At 47.7% G+C, this 18434-nt stretch overlaps 1 protein-coding gene across 2 annotated transcripts in view; it reads left to right on the forward strand.

Annotated features, from left to right (window-relative positions):
- The window catches only part of Tshz1 (teashirt zinc finger homeobox 1), a 72941-nt gene that overhangs the window by 46558 nt on the left and 7949 nt on the right, over nt 1-18434 (forward strand). Inside the window, exon 1 of one of the 2 annotated variants that reach the window (XM_041640810.1) lies at nt 10932-10968. The exons of the other annotated variant lie outside the window; for it this stretch is intronic. Coding sequence (XP_041496744.1) covers nt 10947-10968 — 22 coding nt within the window. The 5' untranslated portion in view covers nt 10932-10946. Of the gene's footprint in view, nt 1-10931; nt 10969-18434 lie in introns of those variants that run through there. 2 annotated transcript variants of the gene reach the window in all.

The raw sequence follows: 18434 nt of genomic DNA on the forward strand, positions 1-18434 counted from the left end.
AGCTACAGGCCGGTGAGAGATCCTTCTCAGAATAAAATTAAGGGGAATGACATCCAAGGAATAGTACTGAAGGTTGACCTCTGACCTCCAAATGCACACTCATACACATGCACTCACTCGCACATGCACACACACAAGAGCATGCACAAACATGCACCTGCAATGTAGTTTGCTGCTAGGAGAAAAAAAAAAAGTTGTTACCTATAGATCCATTAGCAAATTTTTGATGGGTCTCTGGCATGTTTCCGTGTGACTTGGTGTCTCTGTTTGGGATGCTTTGTACCATCGGTCCTGGTCCCCATTGCAGCCTCTGTGTCCTCTGTGCTCTCAGATGACATTCCTAACTTTAATCTGTATCAGGCCTGCTCATTTGGATACAGATCCCCCTCCCTCCTCCCTGAGGCCTTGGGTGCATCGCCTGCCTCTGTTTCTCAGACTGGAAGAGGGCAGAGTTGTGAGCAGTGAGAAGTGAGCGAATCTGACGTTGATAACGGTGCCGCCTTTTGGGAACGGCAACCACTGGCGGGTGCCCTACGTGTACACTTGTGATTTCCAAAGGTTTTGTTAGCATCCCTGGTTGGATTGTGTAAAATGTTCCAGGTTTCTGTGTGAGGCCACATGGGATTCACACTGGCTCTGTGTTCTGTTGGCTGCTGTCGTCGGCTCCTTGGTGCTGGCTTGGCTTTTGAGGCTCAGTCCTGAGCGTGAATAAGTGCATGAAGGAAGGAGAAAGAGGGGAGCAGCCTGAGGAGTCCTTTCTGTGTCCCCGCCTGGCCTCGTGTTCCCCTGGCCATTGTCCACCAGTGAACAAATGCATTGCACCAGCAAACTTTTACATGTCTGGCCACAGACAAGACAGACATTCACTCCTTTGCATTTTCTTATCTTTTGACCTGTCACTCCCGCGAAATGCTTGGAACGTTTTGTCTCTCGTTGTCATGCAGGCCGAGGGCATCCTTCCCACACCGGCATCTAAATTTTGTGACATCAAAATCAGCATTTTTTTCTTGCACCCCAAGTGGAAGGGGCCTGGGGTCAAGCAGGTGAAAGACGGGCCGTCGGTGTGTGATAAGCAGACAGAATGTCTGTCCAGCCCTGTGCCAGTCCCTCTTGCCTTCCTCTCCTGCCTTCTTCTGCTTCCTTTCTGAGTTGGAGAGATGCAGATGACTGTGTTGGTGGCGGCCGGTACTGGGGAAGGATGACCACTTCCCTGCTCCCTCACCTTGATCCTCTAGGAACTCCTGGCTCTAGGGCACCTTCACCTGGCCTTGACCAGAACAGCCCTCTCACTGAGTGCCCAGGTCCCAGCTGCAGCCTGCAGTCCTGATGCACGATGTGTCAGGACAAACTCGAACTTTCCCAGCTTAAAGGGACCCAAGGGAAGAGCTCCTGTCATTTTTATGGCACCCCTCTCTCCATGTAAGAACGATGTGTCCCGAAGGCCAGTGGTGGTGGGAAGGGCACCCTTTCTCCTGGCCATTCCTTATCCTGGGTCTGAGGTCTGAGGTTTCTCCTCCGTGGCACCTTACTTTTCAGCCAGCTCCTGCGACTGTTCACGAGGGGCCCAGGCTAGCTGAGCTGCAACCAGCCTGATCGCCCGGACACAGGAGGATAGAGGATAGGGATGTTGTGGGAACAGCCCTACTCTTGAGTGGCAGAGGATACACTGTTGCTCACCTCCATTTCTGTGTGCATCCCCATAGAGGGACAGAGCGAACATGTCTGTACCACCTGCCTGCGAAGCTGCTGATTGCTGGGAGGACACAACATCACTTCCGCCCATACATTACCGCCAGTGTCCCATCTCAAGGAAGCAAAGAAGTGCACCTGTGTCGTCCTCTCAGAAGGGAAGATCGTGCATGTTGACCCCCTAATGGCTACATCACAGCTAAGTAGAGAGGAAAGGAAGGGAGACAGAAAAGTGGGGCCCACACACAAGAAATTCTCGGGAGACTAGCCAATCCGATTCATGGCAAGAGAGGGGCCAGGCATGCTTAGCTAATGGCATCCAGGTTGTTAGCACACTCGTGGCCTTCTGCAGCGACTCTTGTAAGGGACCAGAGTCAGCTCCAGAAATCGTCCTTTTTCCTCAGCGTTGTGCTGCTTGCATGGTGAATTTGTGGTGTTCCAGAAGATGTGTTTAGAATGCAGTTTCATTAGCTGTTACAACTGTCACCTGTGGTCAAAGCTGTTTGTTAAAAAAAAGAAAGGACGTGGAATCGCCAGGAGCGAAATTTACCAAAGAACATTATTTCTGTAGAAAAATCAGGTCCAACTTTTATCTCTGGATTAGGCTTGCCAGCAGGCTCCACCTGCATTTCTGCCTGTGTTGCCGCTGTTTTAATAATCTTTGGACTTCTTTGTTCTTAAAATGAGACACACTTTCGTTTTAAGCTGAACAGCCGTACGAATGAGGTACCAATCATCAATACAGCCTATGAGACCACATTGTGTATTTTAGAAGTACCTTCCTTACATGCAGATATTACCACGCTTAACCCTTAACACAGTTAATTTAAGTATGTGTTTATCAGTTGCGGGAATGGCTCCCTTTACTAGTGATGCCAGGACAAAATAACCGTGTCCGATATGTCTGTGCTCCTTAATTCCATCCTGGCCATTAGAGCATAGAGATTTTGGTCTCTGTTAGTCTTGGTGTAGGTATCAACATTTTATACAGCTAAAACAACTCAGTGTGAAGGAAAAGCAGTGTTTTTCTGAGCCAATTTCCATATGCATGCCTGATCTAACTATGCTGTTTTTATGGCATTGAGGAAAACAAAATGACCTTTTAACCAAGTTTGTTTTTTTTCTCCCCGTATTTTGTCCATGGAGGGAGCAGTCTGCAGTTGTTGATTTATACCATGGCTCCAGCAGCCGTCTGGAACCGGGGATGCTTTGGAGCTGTAATTGTGTCTTCGCTCAAGGCTACTGTACTTAGACGACGTTAAATTCCTTTGTCAGCCCCTTAAGTCTAGAGGGGAAGCAGCGGATACTGACCATGGAATAGCCCAAAGTGTCCCTCTTTGTGTTTCTTCTTCCCTACGAAACACAGGGTTTCATAGACGGGTGAGCCCTCTTCACAAGGTTGGACCATGACACGCATTTATAGAATTACGGCATCGTCCTTACAGAGATACGTTAAAAATTTACCTCGCTAGTTATACGCTTAAAGTCCCTGGGTTTTGTTATGATTTTTTTCCAAAAATAAATTGAAAACAAAATGTCATGCAGTAAATATGTGAGCAGCAAATATCTGAAATGGATAGTTTACCCTTAACGGGAACAGCAAAACACGTGGCTGAAGCTTTCAACCGGCTTCTATCAAAATAATTATCCTAGCAATTATCTCTGCTGCTCAGTTAACTTTCGCATTCGGATGGTGTTTCTCTGCCTTTGTCTTCATCAACCTCACGCTTAGCATTCTCCCAGGAGCTATTACACTGACAGACTTTTTTCCCTTTTAGTATAGAGAAAAGGAGACGAAAGGGGAAGGACTGTTTAAAAGGGATTGCACTCTGATACACAGGTAGTTAGCAAATTATCCCCAGATCAAGGTGGCAGTCGGAGGTGGGCAGGGTCTCCCGAAGGCTCATTAAAGGTACAGCAACCTGCTCCACAGTCACAGGTGGCAGGGCTTCTGAGGGGTGTAACCCTATGGGCATGAATCAGAACAGGATGTGTACTCCGTGTCCTGTAGGAAAGTTGTTGTTAGACTTTAGGTGCATGTCTGTTGTTTTCTTTTACTTGAGGGCAAGGGGATTTCTAGCTGCAAACTCTTCAGGTATGTCTTTGTGTGTGCATGTGCGTGTGTGTGCATGAACGCGTACATATATGTGGAGGTCAGCAATAAGCCTTGAGTGATATTCTTAAAACATGCTGCTTTTTGAAACACTGTAATTTTGTGACTGTCTGGTTGGGACAAGCTGATTGGCCACTGAGTCCCAGGGATCTGCTTGTCTCCACCTCTTCCTCCCAGCACTGGGGTTACAAGTGAGCACCACCCTGTCTTCCTCCCTCACACGGATGCTGGGGATGAAAGCCAGGTCCAAGCGCTTCCAAGCTCTCTTCGTGTTCTGTAACAACATATCCAGTCAAGAATGTACATACGCAGCAAAGCACTTTCTCCTTCGGCTTCTTCTGACTTTTCAGAAGAGTTCAGCACAGAAGAGCTGTAGTAAAGATCTGCTTTCTGCTCATACGGGTACTTTAGATATGCCACTCGTTTAGAGCAGTTTGATGGAGTGATTTTGACATGCCGAATGTTTGCGTCTTGGACCACGGTAGTGATGTATTGAAAGGGAGCCTAAGCTGGCCTCCCCTTTCACCTTCTCACCTGTGACTCTACAGCTCACCCCGCCGCACCCCTTTATTTTTTTAGGATATATTTGCCTCACAGTGCACCGCTTTGGCGAGGTTCCCCACTGAGGTTGGGTCCCATGTCGTCTTCACGCGCACGCATGGGATCCAGGCAGAGGCACTTTGGGAAAAGTAAACTCTGTTCTCTTCTGCTGTCCTGTTGCACTGGGGCTGTGTCCTGACATTGTTTGAAGCTAACACGAAGTGCACTGTCTGTCTGACCCATGTGAGCAGCCCATTATCATAATTTCACTGTCGTATGGCCACTGAGTTAATGTACTTACAAATGACAGAGAAAGTGTGTTACATGACCTCAGGGTTTTCAAAAATTAAATGACGTCTTAGGTCGTATTTCAAAGAATAGCTAAGGAGAATGGTTTTCTTTCCTGCATGAAGTGTCGCTGTGCGTGGCAACAGGATATTGTATTTCTTTTTTATTGCTCAAAAATGTGAAGCTTTTAAATTCCTAGATTTCCACATAAAATTTAATATTGGGGTAAGGAATGATATATCAGTGGATAAATCTGTTCTCTGATCACAGCCCCTCACTCCAGACTAGACTCCTTCAAACTCAGGACTGTGGGGATACTTTGTAATTCTTGCCTGATGATGAATTTGGTCTTTCCTACCCGTATACAGCTCATGAATTCCCACCTAAAAGGCAATAAAGCACTTACATTTAGTGAATACACTTGCCAGGACAGCTTAACTGTACATCATTTTTTCCTTATGTGCTTGTGCCTCAGGATTAGTTTTTGTTACTTTGATAACGTGTGTGTGTATATATGCGAGTGTGCGCGTGTGTGAGTGCTTGCATGCATGCGTTTGTGTGTGTGTGTGCGTGCATGTGTGAGTGCTTGCATCCATGCGTTTGTGTGTGTGTGCGTGCATGTGTGTGTGCTTGCATCCATGCGTTTGTGTGTGTGTGCGTGCATGTGTGTGTGTTTGCATGCATGTGTTTGTGTGTGGGTAATGTGCATGTCCGTGAATGTGCAGGTGTGTGTGTGTTCACAGAAGTTAGAGCCAGGAGCGGTTGTTCACCTTGTCTTTTGAGAGGATCCTTGACTTCCCCTAGAACTTGTAGATTCAGCTGTGTTGGCTGACAAATGGGCCCCAGGATCTGCCGTTCTGGCCTCCTACCTGCGTGCTAGTGTGCTTTTTCCTACTATCGTGGTTTGCTTGCTTCTTGTGAGCTCTAGGAGGGCAGACTCAGGTCCTGGTGCTTTTGTGAATGAATGGAAGTACTTCCTCCATCCCCACTTCTGGTTTTATAATGCCTTGAGTCCCTGGAGATCTAGAGGAAATTCCTAAGCAAGGCCAGCATTTGTCAGCACCCAGAATCCTGTACCTGGTTGTGGATGGTGGCCCAAACCCTACTTGTCACACAGGGAATACTGGAGAGGTGGCTGGCTGCAGGCCATGAAGTATGTGTGTATCCTTCATAGCCAGGGCCTCCCCGCCCTCATACTTATCCATTGAGGTTGACCTATCCGTGTGCTCCAGAATTTTCTGTGCAGTTCAAGAATATCATATTAAGCAGTAGCTCTTTTGAAAGGAAGAAACCTGAGGATGTTTAGCTCTTAGATAATATAGGGCCCCATGACAAGAATCCAGTCTCCTCTAGTCATGTGAAAGTACAGAGGAGGCCCTGGGAAGGAGGGAGTTGTGGGCCGTGTTGAGCCCACATCGACTGGCCTGAAGTCCTAGTCATTAACGTAGCCGTAGGATGCATGGAGAAGTCCACACTGAAACCTGAAGTCCCTGGAAAATCAAAGCCTGGGGCAGACCTGGGGCAACCTAGGCTTTCTTTGGGTTGTCTCCCTCCACACTGCAGTCGAAGGTGCCTGGATCACAAGTGCCACATAGGCTCGCAAGATCCTCCTGCAGCAGTGTGTGTTCCTGGCAGGGGACTCCCTGGGAGTCCTTTTGATAAAATTTGCAACCTTATAAATGTCATCTTTTTTGAAGCACCCTGGCACTATTGACATGACGAATATTATTTAAAGTTACTGCAATTTGTTGAAGCTTCTAAATTTAATCCATACTTTATTATGTACTAAGATTAAATTGCAGGGGGAAAGACGTAGTTGCAGGGTGTGCTTAGAGATGACTTGATATAATGGAGAAAAAAATTAACCCAAATAATTGGAACATTCAAAGAATTTTCTGACATAGCCAATTTTTTTGTTTCTCGTGTAGATGTAGAGTTTCCAGAACAGTTTTATTTCCCTGATTTAAATAGACAAAAGTTGCAGCAGTCTTTTCTTCCTGGAAATGAATGTACGCCCTGATTACAGAAATATTTAAAGTGCACCCCTGAGAGAAGCTCCTTGTACAGCTGACCTTCACCCATGGTTCGCAAAGGTGACCCCAAAGCTTCCTCATGGCCTGAATGAGGGATGTCCACAGAGGACCCCATGGCGTCTCAGACATGGTCATACAGTAGACTGTCCCACCCACAGAGCACCGCGCCCCACGTTACACCACTTCCACAGAGGACTCCATGGCATCTCAGACATGGTCATACAGTAGACTGTCCCACCCACAGAGCACCGCGCCCCACGTTACACCACTTCCACAGAGGACTCCATGGCATCTCAGACATGGTCATACAGTAGACTGTCCCACCCACAGAACACCGCGCCCCATGTTACACCACTTCCATGCTCAGTGGTAGAGTCCTTAGGAGGTTGCAGAGAGGTGGGACTCTAGAAGACGGACTGTTTGGTTCCTGACCCAGGGCACAAACAGTGGGCGGCTGTTTCAGTGGGCCTGACACCCAGGGAAAGGGGCTTTGTGCTTTCACTGTGTCTCAGGTGTGTCCAGAGGGAACCCAGTTAAAGAGCAGCTGAGGGATTTGTGTGACTGTTCAGTTCTGACCAAGGAGTTCTGTGGTAAGGGAGTGGTGAAGATTGTTCTGAATCTGTGGGATAGTAAGATGGGGTGTTTGTAAACACCAGGAATGGCAGGGATGCTGGAGTGTGGTGGTCACACTGTCTCACAGACACAGGACAGACAAGGCTGTACCCGTGACTTAACGTCCAAATGAATCCCACAAGCAAGGTCGGAACCCCTCCCCCCAGTTGACTTCTTAAGAAGTGATAGCTACAAAGGGGTTTATTAGTACCATAAATCGCTTCCCTGTCAGTCAAATGCTAAGAGACGCAGAGGACATGATACTGGCCATTTTGGTGACGGAATATAAATCACCAAAGATTAAATTATTAGATAATTTGGAAACTTAACCGTTTGCGTTTTATACTTCCAATTGTTTTGCTGACTTGCACTTCTCTTAGCTGTCCGGGATTTTATTAAGTGTCTTTAAGACATCTATCACCTCCTTCCTCTTCATTTTCCAATGGGCAGATTTTCCCAGGAAGGAGAGTTGCAGTACTGATGCCTGCAGTCGCTGCTCCAGAAAGATTGCTGTATTTTCATTGACGTGCGCTGCATTACCATAATTGGCTTTTCTACATGATGGGAGAGAGGAAATAATAATGTCATTTTATTTACAGCCAGAGTGTCGCTTTATGAGACTTCTCCAAGTTTCTGCCATGCTGTGTAGGTCAAATGACATCTTTTGATCAGTCCTGTCCAAAGACATCAAAGCTGAGTGGCATGTAATGGAGACCTAGTGACAAACCAAATCTAGAAAAGAAATAAGACTGCCAGCTTCCCATTAAACAGCCTGCTAAACAGCACAGCTTCCCCGTGTCGGCTGCAGGACCACTCTGACCACCTAAATCAAGGGAATGAAAGAAGGCTGAATTGGACATTAGTACCACAAATGACTGCGGCGATTGCCGCGACTTCCCTCCCCTCCTCCCCCAAAAAATCAGCAAGCAAACCATGCGAGTTACAGCCCGGCTGCTCCGAGCCCCTTCATTTCTCTCCTGCCACTTGCTGGTTTTCTGATCTGGTTTATTTAGGTTTGACATCAGCCAAATGGTGTAGCAGGCTATCTCTGACAGATATTCTTACTGATTTAACGGGAGGCACATCTCAGGAAAGATGGATCTTCTGAGACAAGATTTCAGAGCGGTTGTTTTTTCCTTTTCCACCCCATTTTCTTCCTTTATGATTCCGCTTGATGTGTTGTTCCTTTTCACAGTCAAATCATGAGGGCCGTCAGAACTTTGGCAGAACCGTGTTTGATTGACGGCCGAGAGGTGTAGTGTTGACAGATACAGGTGCTCGCTGGCCAGCACGTGGAAGTGGGCTTTTTTTTTTTTTTAAAAAAAAAAAGCAAGTATTTTTATAGTAAGGATTGGTAAAAGAAGTTTCTCTGCTGTGGTTCAGAAAGATTCTTCGTTGCATCTGCGTGAAAGAAGCATGCATTTATCTGTGTCAGTTTGCTCTGAATTAAGTCACTGTCCGCTCTCTCTCTAATTCTTTTCTCTGGCCATCGTTTGTGAAGCATCTGTTGTGTTCCAGGCACCATGCTAGCTGCCAAGATCTGCCAAGGTGTTGGTCCATGTTCCGGGAGACCCACACCGGCAGGAGGGCCCGTAGCCACCTCATGCCACCATAGCGAAGCCATAGGAGGCGAAGGCCACACAGCAGGGGGCGTGCTGGCAGGCTGGCCCGGCAGGAGCCTCTTCAGTGGGAGGGCCAGTGATGGCAGAGTCAGTGGAATCCCGCAGAAGGAACCTGGGTTGAAATGTTTAGGATGAGACCGTTAGGATCAGAATTGTGTGTGTGTGTCCGTGTGTGTGTGTGTGTGTGTGAGCACAAGTGAGCATGAACATGTAAACGCTCTCACTATGACTTGGAGCTTACCAATTCCTGGACTGGCTAGCCAGAAAGCCCCGGGGATCCTTCCATGTTTTCTTCTCCAGTATTTGATCACAAGTATTTGATCATGACCAAATTTTTATATGGATTCTGGTTGTTGGACTTGGGTCCTCATACTTTAGTAACCTTACTGACTAAGCTTCGGTGACTAAGGTCAGCTTCACTGACCCAGCCAGGCCTCCCTTTTCTATGGGAGTGCACCACATACAACATAGCATTGCGGCATTAGGGTGAAGAGCCACAGAAACATGAGCAACACGGACAGCATCAGGCATCTGTCACCATGCACATTCTCAGGTCCTCTCTGGAGAGTGCTGACCTGGTTTTGGTCTGTGTGACAGAATCTGGCCAGATGTGGCTGAAACAGCCCCACGGAGTTCTGCAGTAGTTAGTAGTAGCAGGCCTTCAAATGTCCTGCGCTGCAGCCTGTGATGACCAGAACTGCAGCTTGTAGGCGGGGCTGCCCAGGGCCAGTGTTGCTGACCTCAGTGAAGATGGAGACCTTCCGATACTGTCTATTTTGAACTCAAGACTCTTGCTGTTGTTGATGGAAAATGCTGCTTAGCAACCACATGGACGTATTAGGAGCCCAGGTTGGGAACAGGTTCCTGGGGAGAGGCCTTTGGTATTTCTGACTGTGGAACTCCTCAATCAAGTTCAGTTCCTCACCTGAAAATAGGCAGGTGATTTCAAGACAAGGGAGGGCGCTGCGGAGTGCTTGGTGCCGAGCCTGGTCCAGTATAGGGTCATGACTGATCCTCTGCCACACCCTAGTGATCTTCCCGTGCCAGCCCTGGTGCTGGTGAGATGCTCTGTGGGCTGGCAGTGCTAACCCAGACAAGTCAGTTGTTTCCTTCAAGATAATGCTGTATTCTTCATTCTCCCAATAAGCTGCTTCTTTAGGGAGGGAATGCTCGTCTCAAAGGGAATTCTTTTCCATCGAGAGAACGTGTTTTGTTTCTGTTTGACATTGGGTTTCACTGTTGCCACAAGGGAGAAAATACTGGTGCTGGCAGTAATGGGCTTCCCTCTCCTTCTAGCGGTGTGTGTGTGTGTGTGTGTTTACGTGTGCACGCACATGCATGTGTGCTTTTTCCTGCATCTCCCTGGCTTTGCTGTCTTGTCCTTTGGAGCCCACTCCTGTCCTCTTGTTTAGATTCTTGGAATATACAATATCTATCTTTCTATCATCTTGTAGTCTCATCATTGATTTAAGCACACTCAATGTTTCCTTCCCATGGTTTCATGGACAGAACCAAGGGGGGGGGGCAAAGGGACAGAACGAGGAAGCGTAAGACTTAGTTGAGATGCTGTGGTTGGGGGATCAGCCGGTCTCAGGAGGACTCTCCTGTATACACAGACAGAACATAATCTGTCAGGCTTTTGCACACCACAAATGGAGCTTCCGGGTGTAGAGTGTCTCCCTAGAAATCCCGCTGCCTCCACCTTGAACATTTTTAAGCATGCTGCCTCTAGCTGCTGTCTGGACGTGTTCAGTGGAAGAAATGTCCTTAGACTAGGAATTAGTGTTCAACACAGAAAATTTAAATGCAAGTCCCGACTAGTTTGTGGGCAAGGAGTGTCATTCGTACAGAGAGCTGGGGTGCCCGGGAAGGATGTTCTGAGCCTGCACTGCGGCTTCTGCGCCCGCTTATCCTTTGGGAAACTTCCCCCCCTTTACTCCAGGAGGCAAATGAAGTAAAATCCACTGCTGCCGACTTCCCTCCTTGGGTGCCGCAGGCATCCTGGGCCTGCATGCAGTCTTCCGGAGTCCCACCCTAGCGTGCTCAATAATGCAGCAAGAGACCTGTCGAGGTGAGTTATGCCCGCGCCTATCTGAAGTGACAGCCATCTTTGAGGACCAGGGGCTCCAACCGATTTCCCTTTCATCATTCCCTGGGGAAGGGAACATTTCGACAAGGTGTTTCCCCTTCCAAGTTCTTTCTTCCTGCTTCTCCTTCCTCCCCTCGTCTTTCTCCCCCCTCCCCACCCTCCCAATACACCTGATCAAAACATTACCCCTGACAAAGGTTTCTCTCTCCAAATTAAATGAGTCCAAACAGCCCGGGAATTTTCGCACAGAAAGTGCAAAAGCTGACGCTCAAAGTTAATGAGTCCGGTAGCGGAGCTCACATGATGGAGTCAGATAATGCGATCCAGCCGCCTCCCTGCTCCTCACGCTCCCGTAAAGGATGTACGGAAGTTAGTTATATGGCGTGATTCTAACATCTGTCCTACCCCATAATGGCAATTTGTATAAGTAATGGAAACAGGTTAAATACTTCCATTCTAATGCTGCCGGCAGGGATGAAAATGAACATTTCAATGAAATCATCCGACAGAGAGGAAAGGGGAGGGGGTCCAGACGGATTCATCTCCACTCCCTTTGGTGATGGGAGCCTTAATGAGAAGGCTGGGATGGATAGTTTATCAGATGGAACAGGAAGAGCCAGTGAGTCTCAGAGATGGAATCGCCGTAGAACCGCACTGGCTCCTCAGGCTCCCTGGTAGACCTCCGCTAATAACATGCTCTTTTCACTGCAAGGGAGCCTGGGAGGGAGAAGGTGGGGGTGCTCTGCTTCAGTGTGTTCCTCTAATGGGGTGTGGCGAGGGTCATCTCCAGCTGCAGAAACCACTGGAGTAAGCTTCCTTGGTGGTGGAGGATCCTGTCTGAGATGTAAGGGAGGGAGCACCGCTCTTGCCCTCCTTGTTTTCTTCTTAATTATAAATAATCCGCTACTGGAACGGCTATTTCTTTGCCGGTAAAACTAACGTGTTTCCGGAAGATGCTCCTGTGAAGAGCCATTTTACGTGAACTGCTGATGCTATTTGGAAATCTTTCTAAATTGGAACCTAGCTCTTTGCCGCCACAGACTCTATAAAAGCCCCGTGCCTCTAGAACAGCATCAGGCTGCTGGCTGCTCAGCAAGGGACGTTCAGGTGTGCCCAGGAGCCTGCGGCTGTGTGAATTAACGCACGGATGTGGAGTATCTGACAGATTCTCATGCTGAATCGCTGTGTCCAGGATCACTGCCACCTCCTACCCAGACTGCATTGCTTGACATCCTCATGGGTAAAAAGGGGGAAACCCTCCGGAATGGGAAAATGGCTACGTAGATAAAGCACCCAACTCATTGGGCAGTTGTGCCAGGAAGCCCAGCAAACTCTGGAAGCTGAGACAGGAGATCCTCGGGGCAAGCTGGCTACCTAGACTAGCAAACTCCGCAAGCCCTGGATGCAGCAAGAGAATCTGTCTCAATAAATGCAATTGAGGAAGACACTCCTGGCTTTCCCAGACAGGCACCGACGTTCTATGTGCGCACGTGAATACACGCATACACTTTACATACAAGTCCAACATACACCCCCTTCCTTCCTCCCTGACACACACAGAGGAAGTGAAAACGGTTGGTTAGTCAGGCCGCTGTGTTGTACTGAAGACGGACCTGTGAAAGGTTCCAGCCACCCACATTTAGAGCATTCTTTCCTTGAGAATGACTTCCGTCCTTCAGCAGGGGCTTCCTGTCAGAGAGCAGAGCCACAGGTGCACGTTACTCTGCCCCGGTGCAGGGTGTTGGGGGCAACCAGCTTGGAACCTCTTGATTTTCCACAGTGGATTCCATGCCGCCTTCCACAGAGCAGAGCGTGTTCCGGGAAGCCTTTCTTCTATTGTTGCTTCAGCTTGTTGCAGAGCGCCCACACTTAGGTGCATCTACCCGGGGAACAATGGGGATGATGAGGCAGAATTCTGGGAGCATTCGCCTCTGGTGGAATACAAAACAGGGTGGCGCAGGAACGCACCTTTGCTTTGTGCATAATTGGGGTGCAGATTAAGATGCGGGTTCGGGGAGGGGTATAGACCTAATTGCTCAGAGCCAGTGTTAGTGAGGCTCAAGGGAATGCAGAACTTTACTACGTTTAGCCGCTAAAAAACAAATACAGCTGCCACTTCTCGCTGTCTGTAAAATGACGGCTGACAAGAGCGGGCTGTGTTTTCTTTAAGGAAACAAAGATGTTTTAAACAATGTTGGGCTGCGAATCGAGGAATACAGTTTTTATCTAATTTGCCAAAGATACGATGTTTGCGCCTCATTATATAGTTAGGATTTGAGATGAAAATATTGTTTCAGACAATATGTGTGTATTTACGTTGTAAACCGTCAGGGCACACATGGTTGGTGTCACATTAGGCTGTAACGGGGCTGTATACATTGCCTTCTGTCCACTCACATCAGAACACAGAGTCTGCTGTGGCTCGGGATGACAGCACATCTTTAGGGACACATTGGCATCCAGAAGGCACATTTTATAAAAAAAAATAATAACAAGATTTAATTTTTTTTAAAAAAAATGGAGTCTGGTTATAGATTCCTTTCTCCCTTTTCCATCTTGGGAACGGTGGGGATGAGAAGTGTCCCAGGTTTGCACACTTGAGCACACACCTGTATGCGAAAGCATTCCACGCATGTGCACACACGTGTACATGCTCACGCCTGTAGCCCTCTCTGGGCCACTGCCCCCCAGGAGGACACACTGTGTGTGTTCACACTGTCAGATCGGCACCACCACCACCGTGCCTGGCTCGGGAAGGGCGGAGGAGGCTGGCAAGGCTGTTTTGACACAAAAAGAAATAGCAGAAATGATGATTCGGAGTCTTTGTTTTAGTTGATGGGGGAAATGTCATTTATTTCTGCAAGTAATTGTGAAAGGAGAATTTTATACTGCAGTTACCAATTCTTGGCTGCTCATTCATCAGATTTCCACGTTGGGGGTGGGGGCAGGGGGTGTGGATGGTTCTAGGGGGTTCCTGGAGAACATGCAATGGGGGGGGCGTTACTTTCCTGGGGTTCATCCGACTCTCTCTTTAAAAATCCATTCTGCCGAAAATGCCATCCATCCACCTTGTGAAGTATTTTGTTCCCTCATTTTCATCTGTAGAAAAAGCAACCCCTACAAGTATCATACTGTATTCCAGTATATTTGTACGCACGGAAATGAAAATTTTTCTGGAAAATTGTAGCCTATATAAAACAAAAGATTTTTAGGAATGTGTCACGTGTACTGGAAACAAATGGTGGTGATAAATAATCCCACTAGCTGAATTACTAAATTCTCTCCTCCCCCTCTTAAAAAATTCTTTTAATCTTTTAAGAAAGCATCCTTGGAAGCAATTATGAGGATTCACTGATAATAGTAGAAATAAGCCTAATTATTCTGATAAAACTGCAGTCTCTGTCATGATAGGGCAGATAAAATTCAGTTCAGGCACCAGTATGTGTATTAGAAAGACTTAAGGGAAGTCTCCTGCCGTGGGACCTCGTGAGCAGTTTCTGACCATGTTTTGAAACCCTCGTGGGCTATGTTGGCTCCTGGTTCATCATATTCCTAGAAAACCCGTATCTGCCCATCGTATACTTAAAGACGAAAAGGTACCCTAACGTGGTGCCCAAACTGGCTCCTTAGCGCCCCCTCCGTGTCCTGTTACCAGCTGGCATTACTATGAGCCACATTCTCTAACCAGTGTGTCTTAGAAGATAAGACACTTGTCTTTCTAATGGAGACTCAATTCTGACACCTGCGCTTCCAAGTCTCAAGACCCCCAGCTGAGGCCCACAGAAAAAACTTCCTAGAAGATGTCATCTCTGGGTCGCAGTGAGGCAGGGAGCAAGGGGTGACTGTAGGTGTTGGTGATACTTCTTACAAGCTTTTCACACTGGTTGAGGTGTACGTCAGGGTAAAGACCCTGGTCCTGAATCGTGTTTCTTATGTCTTCTATCGTGGGAGACCCACCTGTGTTTTCAGGGTGTCACACAATACCAGACTGGGGCCCCACTGCTCTGGGGGTGACTTGTTAATACTAGGTGATTAGACTTAGACTCTTTCTCTGCCTTAGGATGAGGGAGGGTCTGTCCTTTCTGATTTGGGGTTTCGACTATGAGTGTGTCTTTCCCTGGTGCTTGTCTTTGGGTTCATGCATCTTGAGTGAAACTTGATCTTGTAGAACCAGAGAATGTTCCACTGTGGACCTTTGTGCAGGCAGCTGTCCTGTAGTGCTTAGCCTCCCAGGAGTCTTAGTCCACCCTCCCAGCCCACTGGTCTTCCCGAGTCTCTCTTCTTTTTCTTCCTGACACCATCTTGGGAAGCTTTTCATTGTTTTATGCGCAAGTTTGGCTACCCTTCTTGTAAAACTGTGTTGTAACCTGCAGTCTGTGTGAAACAAAAGATCAGTATCTGATTCACTAATGGGCAGGCCGGGCAGGGTCCTGGAATGTGCTTCCTTATTCCTAAGCTAATTTTAAATTGAATTCTGGGGCAATAAGGGAAAGAAGAAATTGTATTTATCTTAGGGCAGTTACCTATGGATTCCTAATTAAAATTGGAATCGAGGGGAGGTCATTTTTATTTACCGACCCTGCACTTCTTAAAGATGGCTTCTCCTGGGGCTTAAGTAAAGAAAGACTTCTGGTGCAAGTCGAATGCCTCAGCAAAACGGTGCGTTAACAATCGCGACCAGCATCTAAACATTTGCAAAAGTGATAGAAACCTTTTTGTCTCTATCACATGAGAGCAGAAGTGGCCTTTCAGCCTTGCTTGGCAGGGCGTCAGCTCTCCTGCAGAAATCAGAACCACGCTAGCAAATTAATGTATATCTTGCTTGCATTTTTATGTTCTTTTCAGACTGGGAAGGGAGGCGCTTTGCCTGTGTCTGCTTTCTCTGCATCTTTTCCCCTGATAGATTCGGACTCCTATCCAAACCACCTGCTCTCTCCATGCAAAGGTGAAGTTACTTTACAAGAGATCAATTGTAAATTTGGAAGAAGTTGTGTTTTGCAAGATTCTATGATGCACTGAAGGCACACATCCTCCTTTAGGTGTGTGTGAGCCCCTTTCGTGAATTGGTCCCTTGGAGTAAATGTATTTTGATATAACGGCCATCTGTTCATGAGTATCACGTTTGCCAGTAAAAAAAAGAAAAACAACAACAACAACAAAAAACCAGTTTGGTGTAGATAAACATGCAATTTGGTCTGATTATAGTTTCACCAGGTGGCAATACAATAGCAAAGTTGGTGTTCACTGTAAGGCAGTCACCAAGCAGCGACTAAAGACCTAGGCTTTTTATTTGATACTTTTAAACACCCACTTCCCGGATGGCAGGGCCTAATGAGGAAAACAGAGCATGGCTGGAAAGACTTCCCAAGCCCTCACCTGTGTGGATTTGCCCCTCCCCTTGAGAGGTTCCTGGGAGCTGCTCTAATGCCTACTTTGGGCTTCCTGCCTTTCTTCCTTGGAGCTCTGGAACATTCCTAAAGCTGGTGACCCGGATGGAAGGCACATGGAAAGAGGACTCTAGGTAATCTACTGGGTCACACGTCATGCCCGGTATCAGGACACTGTCTATACTGGGTCAGCTTCCCTGGGGACAGGCTGATTGGCATTTTCTTCCTGTTGTCCCTGGGGTAGGCTGAGTGGCATATGGCTAAGCTGGGCACCTGCCTTTCCACAGCAACACGAGACTATACCAGTGGGCGTGTCCGTATGTGTTTGTTCTGTGTGTGTGTCTTCCGGGTGCAGCAGTGATGAGCAGGTGTTCTGGTGCCATCCAGCTACTGTGACCGCATCAGAGACCGGGTGAGACAGAAACGGTGAAAGCTGAATTTCTTCCAGTTCAGAGGCCAGAAACCCAGGTTAAGGCATCAGGAGATCTCATTTGTCTTCTCACTTTGTTCCCCGTGGAGGAAGGGGCACAGCAGCTTTCTAGACCTTCCCTTATGAGGACACTAATACTACTCACGTGGGCTCCGCCCTGGTGACCTGATCGCCTCCCAGAGTCCCTCCTAATCCCCTCACACTGATGATTAGAGTTCATAGGTGAATTCTCGGGGAACAGAAACATTCAAATCATGGCAACAGATAAACCCAGAGTTGGGCATAATGACCACAGTGATTTCTATAACCTTAAAAGTGAGGTTGCATTTTGGGAGGAATCCAGGCCCCAAGGAATGAGTTTGTGCGTTGGACTGACCCTGTCCACAAAGATCAACAGACCTGGAGTTATCTGTCCTTCTTTCTTTCTCTCTTTGTGCCAGACTGATGTCAGAGGCAGGTGAGGTGACTGTCCCTTAGAAGGGAACCACAGTGGTCAGAGACCCAATCAATACAGGTGTGTTTAGTACAAGTGGTCCCCGTTTCTTCAGGCATCTTGGGACACCCTTTTGTTTGGATCACCCCCAAATTCTAGGGTCACTGGGTTGACCTGCTTTTGCATGACAAGTATTGCCGTTTGGGGCCTTTGGTGCATGTCTTCCTGACTGAGACCGGCCTGCTTTTGTGATTACTAAAATCAGGGTGTGGGAAACCCTTCCTGCTGTCAGCTTGCAGAATCCAGGCTGGGGAATTCTTCATGACCTTTGCACCATGTCGTCGCCACCCTTTTCTCTGTAGGTGTTGAATGCTGAAAGGAAATTCTGAAGGTTTTGGATTCTTATCTGGCTGGGGATGCCAGACCTCTGTCTGCCTCTGGCATTTGGAAGTGAGGTTCTCACAGGTGGAGCGGGGAACTGGCTGGGTGCTCAGTAGTGACTGAGAAAGTAGAAAGATCTGAAGGGCGGTCTCAGGTATCCAGTGGGATGATCTGGAAGACAGATGCCTGTCCCCAGCCATCATGCAAGGATTTGTACTTCCTCGTGTGCTACAGAGGAAAATAACTAATTAAAAATAGATACAGAACACTAATGAGCATAGGCAAAAGCGAAATAGCTGAAACTTGGGTACAAGAAACTTGAAGAGCGTGTGATGTGAGGGGAAACAGATTAGAGGTGGAGGCTGGAGTGAGCCTCACCAGCTAAAAACCAGAAGACCAGACTGCCTGCTTGCCTGTGCAAGAGATTCCACAGCTGTCTTCCCAGGGGTCACTCCATGAGGACATGGAGTGATGAGCAACAGGAGGCAGGTGAGGGCATGCTGGACAGGTGGGGAGGGGCCGTGCATGCTCGGTCCTGGGCCACTGCAGCCCTGATTGATCAAGGAAGTGAGAGTAGTGATGAGCACAACTCTCCGTTGTCCCTTCCCAGTGGGCACTAGTTATTCTCGGTGCTCTTTGGACTCGGTGGTGGCTACACCCACTGGGTGCTCAGGGAAAGTCACGTATGTGTAGCTGATTTCAGAAGTGGCGGGTGGTAACTACTATGAACTGAATGGAAAACTCTGGAGAAAATTTTGAAGGTTCCAGTATTTATTAAGAGGCATTTGGGCCAACATTTTAAAAACCCATGCATTTA

The sequence above is a fragment of the Microtus oregoni genome, unplaced genomic scaffold (assembly GCF_018167655.1).
Source record: "Microtus oregoni isolate MIOR12 unplaced genomic scaffold, Mior012 000065F_ref0000479, whole genome shotgun sequence".
Classification (NCBI taxonomy): Eukaryota; Metazoa; Chordata; class Mammalia; order Rodentia; family Cricetidae; genus Microtus; species Microtus oregoni.